The sequence below is a fragment of the Pleurodeles waltl genome, chromosome 1_2 (genome assembly GCF_031143425.1).
Source record: "Pleurodeles waltl isolate 20211129_DDA chromosome 1_2, aPleWal1.hap1.20221129, whole genome shotgun sequence".
Lineage (NCBI taxonomy): Eukaryota > Metazoa > Chordata > Amphibia > Caudata > Salamandridae > Pleurodeles > Pleurodeles waltl.
This window is the reverse complement of record NC_090437.1, coordinates 416,037,950-416,050,821: the sequence shown is the minus strand read 5'-3', so window position 1 is coordinate 416,050,821 and position 12,872 is coordinate 416,037,950. Positions and strand designations below refer to the sequence as shown.

At 46.0% G+C, this 12,872-nt stretch overlaps 1 protein-coding gene across 1 annotated transcript in view; it reads left to right on the top strand.

Annotated features, from left to right (window-relative positions):
* The window catches only part of LOC138300740 (E3 ubiquitin-protein ligase TRIM32-like), a 128,143-nt gene that overhangs the window by 72,131 nt on the left and 43,140 nt on the right, over window positions 1-12,872 (top strand). The window contains exon 2 of the mRNA XM_069240471.1: window positions 8,640-9,179. Coding sequence (XP_069096572.1) covers window positions 8,646-9,179 — 534 coding nt within the window. The 5' untranslated portion in view covers window positions 8,640-8,645. The remainder of the gene's footprint in view (window positions 1-8,639; window positions 9,180-12,872) is intronic.

Sequence of the window (12,872 nt, the reverse complement as noted above, 5' to 3'; positions counted from 1 at the left end):
CCAAAGTTTGCCTTAAAAAACATAACTTGCATGCCCCTGAAGAGCATTTTTATTTATTTCATTTTATTAAGAGAGTTTTATTAAGCGCAAACTTGACCCGTAGATATCAGAGCACTGTACAGGAAAGCAACAGACACGTGGTTGTTTGATGACATTTACATAGAACAAAGGGCATTTAGCATCTACTGGTAAATATAGTACGATTTCTTCTTGGTACAGACAATTGTCTTTGGTGCTCGCAGGTCTGCTGAAAGGAAGTGCTCATTGCCTTCATTTAAGATGTATAGTCAGTGCCTGTGGGTGTCAGAGCACTGCGAAGAAAGGCAAAACGCTTGTCATCGTTTGATGACAATGACATAAAGCAGAGGCAGTTAGGTATGCAGGGTGCAAAGAGTGTGATCTCTTGTTACGGGACAATTGTCTTTGGTCTGTGCAGGTCTGCTCAAGAGCTGCATGTCACCATTGTTCTTATTAAGATGTAAGGGTGGTACATCCAATTATGCCTTGACAGAATGTGCCCGTCCTAATTCTGTCAGGCTAAGGGGCATATTTATATTCCGTTTGCGCCGAATTTGTGTCGTTTTTTTCGACGCAAATTCGACGCAAAACGAACTCCATATTTATACTTTGGCGTTAGACGCGTCTAGCGCCAAAGTTCATGGAGTTAGCGTCATTTTTTTGCGTGAACCCCTTCCTTGCGTTAATGATATGCAAGGTAGGCGTTCCCGTCTAAAAAAATGACTCCCAGGCATGTGCGTGGTATTTATACTCCCGGGCAAAAATCACGCCCGGGAGTGGGCGGGGCAAAAAACCCCGCATTTGCGCCTGAATTTAACGCCTGGGTCAGGGCAGGCGTTAAGGGACCTGTGGGCTCAGAATGAGCCCAGAGGTGCCCTCCCCTGCCCCCAGGGACACCCCCTGCCACCCTTGCCCACCCCAGGAGGACACCCAAGGATGGAGGGACCCATCCCAGGGAACTTAAGGTAAGTTCAGGTAAGTATTTTTTTTTTTTTTTTTTTGTGGCATAGGGGGGCCTGATTTGTGCCCCCCTATATGCCACTATGCCCAATGACCATGCCCAGGGGACATATGTCCCCTGGGCATGGCCATTGGGCAAGGGGGCATGACTCCTGTCTTTGCTAAGACAGGAGTCATGTTAATGGGGGATGGGCGTCGCAAAAAAATGGCGCAAATCGGGTTGAGGCGATTTTTTTGCCTCAACCTGACTTGCCCCATTTTTAGACGCCCATACGCCATTTTCCCCTACGCCGGCGCTGCCTGGTGTACGTGGTTTTTTTTCACGCACACCAGGCAGCGCCGGTCGGCTAACGCCGGCTAACGCCATTCTATAAATACGGCACCCGCATGGTACTTCAGAATGGCGTTAGCCGGCGCTAATTGTTTTTACGCTAAATTGCGTTAGCGCAGTTTAGCGTCAAAAAGTATAAATACGGGCCTCAGTATTTTCCAACTAGTATTTCTTTCACTTTTCTTAAATGTGTTTTCTAAGTGATTTCTCCTCATATCAAATGTAATTGAATTCCATAATCTAGGTGCATTTTTTGAGAATGAGCATGCCTGGGGTCTGTCCTTTTTGAATCTGAATTGATCCAGTAGTAAAGAGCCAGAGCTGCGTAAGTAGCACTGACCCCCTGATTTGGTGAGCTTTAGGCTAGTTATTTTGGGGTGCAAGTGTGTAAGACATTGTGAGAGATGCACAGTGTTTTGAATAATTATCTTGCTTCAGTTGGGAGCCAGTTTAGTGTAGCAAGAGTGGGAGTGATGTGATTGAAGCGCCTTATTTCTGAGACAATCCTGGACACAGCTCATGGAAGCATGCTATAGTGAAACCGCTATTAAAAAAAACCTACAGTGTTGAAGAATTTTAGACCCATTTCCCTTCTGCCCACCCCGCCAAAACTTTGGATAAATACATCAATTTACAACTATCCACCTTCCTATAAGAGAATATGTTGCCCCATCCCACTCAGATGGGCTTTAGAGCGGGTCACAGCACGGAAACTGCATTAATTGCGGTTACGGAAGTGGCCAGGAAGAGGGTTGACCAGGGTCGTACCACAGTGATCATTATGCTGGACTTGAGTGCAGCATTTGACACTGTAGACCAACAGGTACTGATTCAGAGAATGAGGGAGATTGGAATCAAGGAACAAGCACTTGCCTGGCTTATTTCCTTCTTACAGGATAGATCCTTTCAGGTTCTAGACCGTTCGTTCTTATCATACAAACTACAATGTAGGTGCGGTGTACCTCAAGGCTTGGCCCTTAGTCCAACACTGTTTAACATTTATATGGCTCCCCTGGCCTCCTTGGTGGAATCATTTGGGTTAGCATTGGTGTCTTATGCTGATGACACCCAACTGGTGGTCTCCTTTTCTGCCAAAGAGACTTCAGAAGGAGCCGCTCTTCACACATGCATGCAAGCGGTCCCAAGCTGGATGACCCAGAATAAATTGCAACTAAATGAGGAGAAAACAGAAGTGATGATATTGGGTCCAGAACCAAGGCCTGGAATCCTTTGCACTTGTCCTTTGGCACTTAGTGAGTTCCCGCCTCCCAAAAAGCAAGTTAACAGCTTGGGAATCAGTCTGGATCCCTTTTGACATTAGACCTGTATGCTAGGAATATATCTAAAACTTGCTTCGCCTTACTGAGACTTCTCAGGAAAGTCCTTGTCATCCTTCCGGCATTGGCTAGAAGACTTATTATACAGGCCATCATTCTTTCAAAGCTAGACTATGGGAATGGTCTCTTCCTAGGTTCCCCAGTCTATGTGAAATAGAAATTACAAAGAGTTCAAAATGCCGCAGCTCATTTACTACTGAACATCCCGAGAAGATTATCTTTGCAAGCTGGGCTAGTGTCCTTGCACTGGTTGCCGGTTGAGCAACGGATCAAATTTAAGGCCCTATGTCACATCCACAGGTCCTTGCATGACAGAGGACCTCCGCTCCTTAAGAACTTGGCTACTTTTTATAAGCCGAACAGAGATTTGATATTTGCTACAATAGCTTTAGCAACCGTACCGAAAATACTTAAACTTCGGTTGATGGATCAAGAACTGGAGTTTCGAAAGGCCTTGAAAACATGGTTATTTTAGGTCTTCTTTTATTTTGTCTTCTTCATCCTTTCTGTGGTTAGAGTCCATTAGCACTGGGAAACCCGAGGGTTTCCATGCGCTCTATAAACTGTGTAACATAACATTCAGAGTATGTTTCCTGGAGGCAAGGTGGTCTTAGGGGTGCCTGTGAGGATAGCATTGCCACATATTAGTCTTGTTATAAAAAGTGCCTGTACAATTATTTTGAGATCATGTTTGAGGATGCATGTTCTGATCTTTCTCAGGGTCGTTGGTTGTGCATGGTGCTTTTGACTGATGCATTTATTGGTGATGTCATATTAAAGGACTTGTCAAGAATTATTCCCAGCGATTTGCCATTGTCAATGATTTATTGGTGCATTTAAGGGACTCGAGGTGTGTTGTCCAGTTATTCAATGGTGAATAGCTGACTTGTGAGATATTAGGAGAAATTCTGTTTTCTCAGGGTTGAGCTTCAGATCGTTCTGTGCTAACTATTGCTGAGTTCTTTAGAGTATGGTTCAGGTGACATATATTCTCTAACGAGGATATTTTGATGTAAAGTTATGTGCCATTTGCATATAGGTGGTGTGCTAGATTGCTTTGCTGGAGTAGAGCAGCTGGGGCTCTGTGTAAAAGTTGAAGAGAGTAAGAGCTAGGACCTGGTCAATGAACCGCTCGGCCACCTCATAGCTCCACCGGCAAGTGAAACCCTTCTGTCCTCTGAACTCTGACCTCTGTCAGGAGTTCAAGGCCCTCCTCCACCCACAGGCTTCTGCCTGCACTTCATCCCTGACATCTAGTAGGAGAGCTCTGCTCTTCTGCTAGGCTGCCCTCTACCTCTCTTCTCCTTTTTCCTCTTTTGCTTCTTTTTACTCTGTGTGCTGTTCCTTTTGTGTTCTGTTCCTGTTGTGTTCCTTTTGTGTCTTCCGCTTTCTGCGTTTACTCTCTCTTCCTCGTTTATCTCCCCTCACTCCGCTCTCTCTCTCTTCACTCTCCCCCCTTTTTCACTCCCCTGCTGATGATGCCCCCTCTCTCGCGCTCTATCCCTGCCGTTGCTGCCCCTGTAGCCCGCCTCCTTTTTTCACACCGTTTTCTGCTCCCGCCTCAGTGAACATCAGAAAAGTGAGGACCAGATTAACGTCCCACTGAGGCATAAGGAAAGGTGAAGGGGGAAACATATGTGCAAGTCTTTGAGGAATCTATTCCCAATAGGGGACTTAAATAAAGAGGGTTGGGCAGGCAGCCACAAGATGGCAGACAAAGCAGAAAGGTAGCCCTTAAGAGTCCCCAAATTAGAGCCCTGCTGGGCAAGGGTGAGAATAAAAAGGGCATCAGATAGTGAAGCAGAAAGAGGGTCGATAGATTTCTCTTTACAATATATTACAAATTTCTTCCACCAGCAGGCATATTCAGCCTTAGAGGGACACCTGGCTGTCAAAATTACAGTACAGACTTCAGGAGGTAGTTCGAAAGCTGTCAACTGTTGCCACTAAGGGCCTGATTACAACTTTGGAGGACGGTGTTAAACCGTCCCAAAAGTGACGGATATACCACCTACCGTATTACGAGTTCCATAGGAAATAATGGACTCGTAATACGGTAGGTGGTATATCCGCCACTTTTGGGACGGTTTAACACCGTCCTCCAAAGTTGTAATCAGGACCTAAATCTCCACACAAGAGGGCAGTGAGTTGACAGGTTCAGTTGGAGGATCCTCCCCTGCTGCTTTGACAGAAGATCCTCCTGAATGGGAAGCCTGATGGGAGGATCAATGCTCAATTGCAGAAGTTTGTGATGCCAGACTTTCTAGGACCAGTCCAGAGCCACAAGGATTACTGGGGCCCAGCCTTTTCTGATCTTCTTAAGAACTCTGGGCAGAAGTGATATGGGCAGAAAGGCATACATGAGGCTTGTGGTCCACTCGAGAGGAAAAGCGCCTTTGAACGATTGGCGTCTTGGAAACTCCAACGTGCAATTCTGCTGACATTGTGCATTCTTGGAGGAGGTGAACAGATCTAACCAAGGCTCTCCCCTCTGCTGAAAGAGACCTTGCACCAGTTCCAGATAGAGATGCCACTCGTGATCCGCTGGGCATTGGTGCCTGAGTTCATAAACTCTGGTGTTCAGATAACCAGCCAGGTGTTGAACCACCAGGGATTTGCCCTGCTGTTCCAGCCATGCACAGAGATGCAGGGCCGCTTGACAAAGGGTCCACGGCCTCACCCCGTCCTTTTTGTTGCAGTAACACATAGCAGTGGTGCTGTCTGCGAACACCTGCTTTAGTCTTCCTTTGATAAAGGGTAGAAAGCCATTCAATTTCAGTCGGATTGCTCGGCAGTCCAGCAAGTTGATGTGGAGTCTGGATTCCACTGGACAAAAGAGTCCCCTATTCTCCACCTCTCCCATATAGCCGTCCAAACCCATGAGTGACATATCTGTTACCACTGACAGATTTGGTTGGGGAAGGGAGAGTAGTCTGCCTCTGACCCAATTTTGGTTTGTTATCCACTACTGCAAGGCCTTTGCAGCTCCATCTGCAATCTGGACCATGTCAGAGAGATTCCCCTGATGCTGCACCGACTGGAACTTCAGGTCCCACTGCAGAGCCTGCATATGGCATCTGGCATGTGTCACCAGCACGGTGCAGGAAGCCATGAGGCCCAGCAGCCTCAAAGTCATTTTCACCAAAAGCCTGGATAGCGGCTGAAACATTAGTATCATAACCTGAATATCCTGGACACTGCTCAGGAGTATAAGCCTGAAACTGCACTGTGTACAGAACAACTCAGATGAAAGGGAGCGCCTGAGAGGGAGTCAGGTGTGACTTCTGCACGTTTATAGTAAACCTCAATGAATGCAGGAGGCCTGCTGTAGTCTGAGGTGGTAGACCACAGCCTAGGGTGTGGCTGCCTTCAACAACCGGTCACCAAGATAGGGGAAGACTGACACCCCTAATATCCGCAAATGTGCAGCGCCCACCACCATCACCTTGGAGAACACTCAAATTTCTCCTTTTTGAGGAAGAGAGGGAGGGTTCAGAAGTCAAAAATAGGCCAAAGACCTTTGTTCTTTTTTTGGTATCAGAAAGTAGCAGGAATAGCAACCACTACATACTTCTAATATTGGAAGCCTCTCTATGGCTCCCTTGGCCAAGACAGCTGTGACCTCCTTGCGGAGCAAGGTTAGATGATCCTCCATCAGCCGATCATGTGTTGGATGTATTGGGGAGGGGAGGATTCAAAGGGGATGGAGTGCCCCTCCGAATGATCTGTAAGACACACCTGTCCGGTGTTATGGACTGCCAGACACAGAGAAGATGGTGGAGTCCGCCACCAATAGGATGCCCATGATCTTGTAGGGCAAGATTAGGAGGGCTTAGAGGCTGCAGCTGCTGGGGGGGCAGCAGGGAATGCACATAGGAGGTAGAGGCTTGAACAACCAAACTCTTAGGGGTGGGGTGTTGAGTGTGGAAAGGTGGGTCCCCTCGGGTGAAGCAATGGTGGCAGGCAATTGCCCTGTTCACAGGAGCCCATGTGCTAAGTTTGGACCAGGTTCCCAGCAGGACATCATTCAGTGCTTCATTTAAAAGGGAGCAGGGGTTCTGATGAGGAAGCTCCCGGCTGAAGCACTTCTGTTAGATGTTCATCTTGACTGTCACCAAGGGTAGTTTGAGGTCCAGGATATCAGCTGCCCTGTTCATGACCAAAGCATATGTTGCTCCCTCCTTCATAGCCACTGTAGGGGAAGAAAGCAAACCAGTATCTGAAAAGATATCCAGTCCACTGGCATCTCCCAGTTCCTCATACTAGTCAATGGATTCCTGACCTTCTAAATGGTATTCTAAAGGATCCAGTGACCCCTCCCATTCTTCCGCAAAGCCTAGCCTTTCAGAATAGGGCTCAGGTGCGACCTAGGACACATGGGTCCTGTCGGAGCCAGAAACTGTATCAGTTTACTCCATTTAGGCTCTGTGTCAGATTCAGGGATCCAAATGGGGCTGGTGCAGCCAGTGGGCATCAGCGTTAGGACTGGCATCGGAGAAGGTTGCAGTAACATGACCGGTGCAGGTCTGAATCTGTGGTCGGATCAACGGGAAACCATTGGAGCTGAGGCCGGAGCTGCCAGCGCAGAACCTGATGATTCCCTCTCTGACCACGCAGTACCTGCAGGTGCTCTGGAGGGGTTGGCCCACTCAAATACATAGCGCACAGCCTCATAAAACTCTTCAAATTGAGCAGAGGTCACTCCAGATCCCAGAAAAGCAGGAAGACGCAAAGTTGAGCCTGGAGCCAGCTCCAGAGAACCGTGCCTTGATCTCTGATGTTCCTGCTTTGCGTCGGACCAGGAGAAATCAAAGCACACTTCGACTTCCTGTACTTTTTATGTTGCTTTCCTGAATGTCCCAATAACTTGGAGTGGGAATAACAGGACTTGGGGCTCCTGGAACGCTCCTGCAACCTTCCTCTTGATTGAGATAAGACCTCTTAAGAGTCGCAAAACACCGCACCACCTGCAGGGCTGCGAGCAGCTTCAGGAACTTCTCCCTCAAGCCTTTGGTGCAGTGGCATGGCAGTCCAAGCATGACTTGGAGTTGTGGTTGCTCGAGACACCACAAACAGACCAAATGGGGGGGGTCTGTCACTGACATGGAGCAGTGACAGGTGCCTGTCTTCCCCAAAGAAATCCTCGACACACCAGAAGGTAAATCTTGAAAAAGAATTTAACAAAACGACAAAAAAAACTTCTGTCAAAAAACAACAGAGGGGTAGCTCTTCTCCGGACCAGCACTAACTGGCACAGAAAGAAAAGAACTGATGTCTGCGTGCCAAGGTGGCACCTATATAACTGACCGCAGCATCACGTCTGGCACAGATGAAGCCAACGATGCTGCACTGATCCAATCAATGCCACCTACCAGTGCGCAGGGGTACTGCTCATGCAAAAAATTTCTGGATCCAGTCTGATGCCTCGAAACTTCAAAGGTAAGGAATTGGCAGATAGATGTCTCCATGAGGCATATACTACATCTGCTTGAAAGGATATTCCACAAATAAAGAAATTGAAATGGTTAGGTGAGCCCATTAAATATCAAAGACAGAATATCATGGTATGGCAATATTGAGGACAAAACATTGAAGGCGAAATATCAAAAGGTGAATACAGATTTTCAATACCTAACTTCACATATATGTACATTGACAATATATGTATCTTTCATATATATAGCTGTGGAGTGAAGAATAAGTCCACATCTAAAGTACACATACATCTATAATAATTCTTCTATATGCACTTACCTTTCAATATGTTGGTCTTCCATGTTCTGTCTATGATATTCTTGTACCTTTCAATATGTTGGTTTTCCATATTCTGTCTATGATATTCTTGCATCAAGATATTCCGATCATCAATATTCAGTAATACAATCAAATCGTGAGTGGATTCGTAGCACTTTATAAATCCCATTTAAATGCACCTATTTTTCTTGGCAATGTGGCCCAGTGATCTCTTATTTTATTATTTATTTTCCCTATAGAAAGCCATGTATGACTTTGATAAAAGATGGAAACTGTCTGGAGTCCAAAGAATATATATTAACAGTATGGTCACTGAACTGGGAGGATTTGGCTCGGAGTCCAGCAACTTAATTTGGCCATCCAGCGTAACCACAACTCCGCATGGAGACCTGGCTGTGAAAGACAGTGGGAATCAGCAGATCCAGATCTTCTCCCCAGAAGGGCGCCACAAGCACGGCTTTTCCTACTGTACTGAATCAGCTAAAGACTTTGGAGATGTGGTGTGCACTCAAGATGGCCTGATACTTGTGACTGATGGCTCCAAAGGTATAAAAGTATTTTCCAGCGATGGGTTGATGATTCACCTGCTGAAGTCACCAAACGCAGATTGGAAACACTCTTATGGAATTGAAGTAATGAAATTCAGTAATATTGCTGTAACTGACTGGACCGACGGGGGTAAAATTCACATACTTGATGTGGACTGGAGAATGAATGCCATCCTGAAGATGACTGTTATAAACAAGCTGCACAGGCCTGAGCATATTGCAGTCAACAAGGTAAGGTACTAATCTGATATTCACTACAACAACTGGAAGTCAAGGAATAAATATTAACCCACAAATGTGTACCATCCTGTTCTATATACTGATACTCTGATGTCTGTATTAGTTCTAATGTCAGTAGTCAGCGAGTGGTGCCCTTATCCCTTTATTTTATTTATTTCATTGGGGGTAGTTAGGAAGCGTAAACTTAACCCAAGAGGGCAGCAGAGGGCAGTACATAGCAATATTATCTGTCACCAAAATAGAGAGACAAACGTCTGTTTATAATACAAACACAGGACATTACGGGCCACGCTCATGCTCAAGTCACTCAGTGCAGCAAGTCGCCTTACTGCACTGCACCGCATGACAGGGAAAGGGCAGGAATGAGCGTTAAGGCATACTGCGCATTCATGACTTTTCCCCCAGTGCTGGCGCACAATGGGCTGCCTAGTGCCAACGCAAGCACCCTTGCACCATGGTGCAAGAGGAAGGGTGCCTGTGTTGCATGGCGAATAGTGTTTTTTCAGGAAGAGGCCCCTTCCTGCACAAAAACAATCCTGAGAGGCATATTCCTCTTTCTATGTGTGCTGAGGAATGCCACACACATAGAAAGATAAAGTAACAAGGAGAAAAAAATATATTTCTCCAAGTTACCTCTCGCCTGGTGAGGTGTATCTTTTGGCACATTCCCAGGTTTTCAAGGTCTTGTAAATCTGAGAATGTGTCACAAACCATGGGAGTTGCGGGGGAACACCCAGCAGCGCCCATTGAACGGCATCCCAGGGCAGAATAACGCAACACAGTGATTTGCATTGCATTATGCCACTCCAGCTTTTTGAAGCCACCCAAAGCCAAACAAAGTGGCTTCAAAAGTCTGATTTAGAGGTTTGCTTCACACATGTACACATTGCATGGTGCAAATGTGACACAACCCTCTCATAAATATGCCCCTACATGTCTACAAATAAAAGAAACACACCATCACAATGGGGCAATGCAGGGAGGGAAGCAATACAGTCTAAGACGGTTGGAAGACTGTGGAGGTATGGGTTTGAGAACATTTCTGAATTGCATCACCAAAGGAGCAAATTTGAGGTGCAAAGGGAAGACGTTCCAGAATCTGGGTCCACAGACTTAGACAGCCTGGTGGTGTAGGTTCTTTGTGAACCTTTTGAATTTCTACTCTTAATACTCTTTGGGGCACCTACACTGCTTTTGCAGTGTTGCCTGCTGTTCTCAAGTTCGCCTCTTATCCACAGCTATAATTGCCATAGCTTCCCTCCAGGGAAGGAGGCCATTGGCTAGTAGATAGCTCCCTGGCAGTTTGAATGAGGAAAAGGGCCAATTCTACCACAGCTTTTCACCATCATGTGAAAAGCTACTGGTGTCTGGGCTGGGTGCATAGGCTGGAGCGTGGTTTGGAAATGTGATCACTTGGGTGCCAGTCCACACACAGTTGCTAATGGGCAAATGCAGCCAGTCTATATCTCTTCTCGGCATGTGCAGATTGGCCATGACTGTTATTGCAAATGAGGAGTCTGGCCGCACATCTTACTGGACATCTCCGGACTGGCTGTGTGTTCCACTGGACACACTGGGGCAGATTTACAAAACTGTCATCCAGTGCTGCGCAGCAGCGAAAAATGTTGTGCTGCTTTCATGACTCCTCCCCTCTCCCAAGCGCCAGTGCAGATTTTAGCTGCCGTGTGCCATGCACCCACCTTTGAGCTAGGGTGACCACCTGGCATGGAGGCAAATTCTGGACAGGACTGTAAAATATTCCGGACCAAGGATCAAAATTCAGGACAAAAATTCAACAACAAACATCAGTTTTACAGACACATCCAAGGAGAGGCCATACCGCACTATGTTATCAGTGTATTTATTTACTATTTACTACATACACCATTCATTCACTGGGGTCTTTTTGTGATTGCCTCCTGGTATGCTACATTTAGGTGGCACATTACATCCTTGTTCGGTAATAAATTGATTCCCCTGAGCACGGTGTCAAGGCAATCACCCCTATTCTAATCTACCCAATCTTTCTTGGAGAGAAAGCATCAGCACCCTACTGATTCTGTTTCTAAACATTTTAAAACCCATAGCAAACACTAAGGTGTGGAACCCTATGCTAGTTTAAACAAGTTGAGCAAAAACATCTGGCTCGCCTCAACCTTCAGAGGATTTTAAGCTTAAAAAACATTTAGGGGCTTATTTACCAGCCCCTTGCGCCACAGGTGCGTCACTTCTTCCCATATAAAAAGTGATGCACCGGTGGCACGAGAGGCTTGTAAAGAAGCCCCTTAGAGAGGCACAGCAAATGGTTTGGGCAACAGTCCTAATTTCAGGATGTGAGGTAGCCTCAACTTATCTGTAGTTTCACAGCACTAGAGTGTACGTCCAGGACTCTACATTTATCTCAGAGCTGGGAGCCCGGACTACCAATCAAAGAGAATAAAAGAGGAAGATGAAATCTAGATCAGATGAAAGATCCACAGCAACTTATATAAAGGGCTGTTGCTAAGAACTGGATAAATAAGGAAGAGAAGAACAAGTTAGGACAATTCCTAAAATCAGACAAGATGGGACCACCAAGAGTACTGGAAAATATTGCATACCTGGGGAGTTGTCTCAAAAGTGAGGAGATAAACAGAAGAGGCACTGTCAAAAGATGCAATGGTCTGCTGTTCGTGCTTGTAAAGGGTGAGCAGGGGCCAGACCACTTGCAAGGTTGTACTGGGTAATTGCCCACTCTGTCCATGTCTGAAAGTGGTTTTGCCACTAAGCCAAGGCCAAACCAATCCCTAAGTGTCAAAGTAGACATAGAATCTTCAACATATTTAGGATGTAAATTGCAAAATCAAAATGTAAGAACATGAGAAAGATTTTAAAATCTGGGCAGAGCCACATGGTCCCTCCGAGCCCAGTTTACTTTTTGGCCTTCTCTTCTGCTTTCTGTAATGGGCCATGTGGCACTACTGAAGATGACGTACAACCCTGATTATTGTATCATTTTGCAAACCTTCCTATGCTTATCCCTCATTCCTTCCTCAGACACACCGCACATCTAATTTGATCTGTGGGGTGCCGCCGGGTTGCTCTTTCCACTCTAAAGCTACCTGTCAATGCAGATGGATTAGCCCTTACAGACTTGGGGCCTGATTTATGAAAAGTTAGTGCTGCCTTTGTGTCATTTTTTAACGCAAAAGCGGTGTAAACTTACAAAATATAGTTATATTTTGTAAGTTTACACCGCTTTTGCATAAAAAAATGATGCAAAGCAGCACTAACTTTTCAAATTCAGGCCCCAAGTCTGTAAGGGCTAATCCATCTGCATTGACAGGTAGCTTTAGAGTGGAAAGAGCTACCCGGCGGCACCCCACAGATCAAATTAGATGTGCGGTGTGTCTGAGGAAGGAATGAGGGATAAGATAGGTAGGTTAACTTAGCCAATTATAATTAGCCTAATTTGCATATCCATTTTACACAGAGCACAGGCCCTGGGACTGGTTAGCACTACCCAGGGCACCATCAGAATCAGGAAAACACCAGCAAAAAGTGGAAAGTGGGGGCAAAAAGTTAGGGGGCCTCTGCAATCAGCCCTATTTTCTCACACTATGCCACTCTATTCCACCAACACCGCACTATGTTTCAACACTACACTCTCTGCCATTGAACTCTACGCTACTCTACTCTGTACTA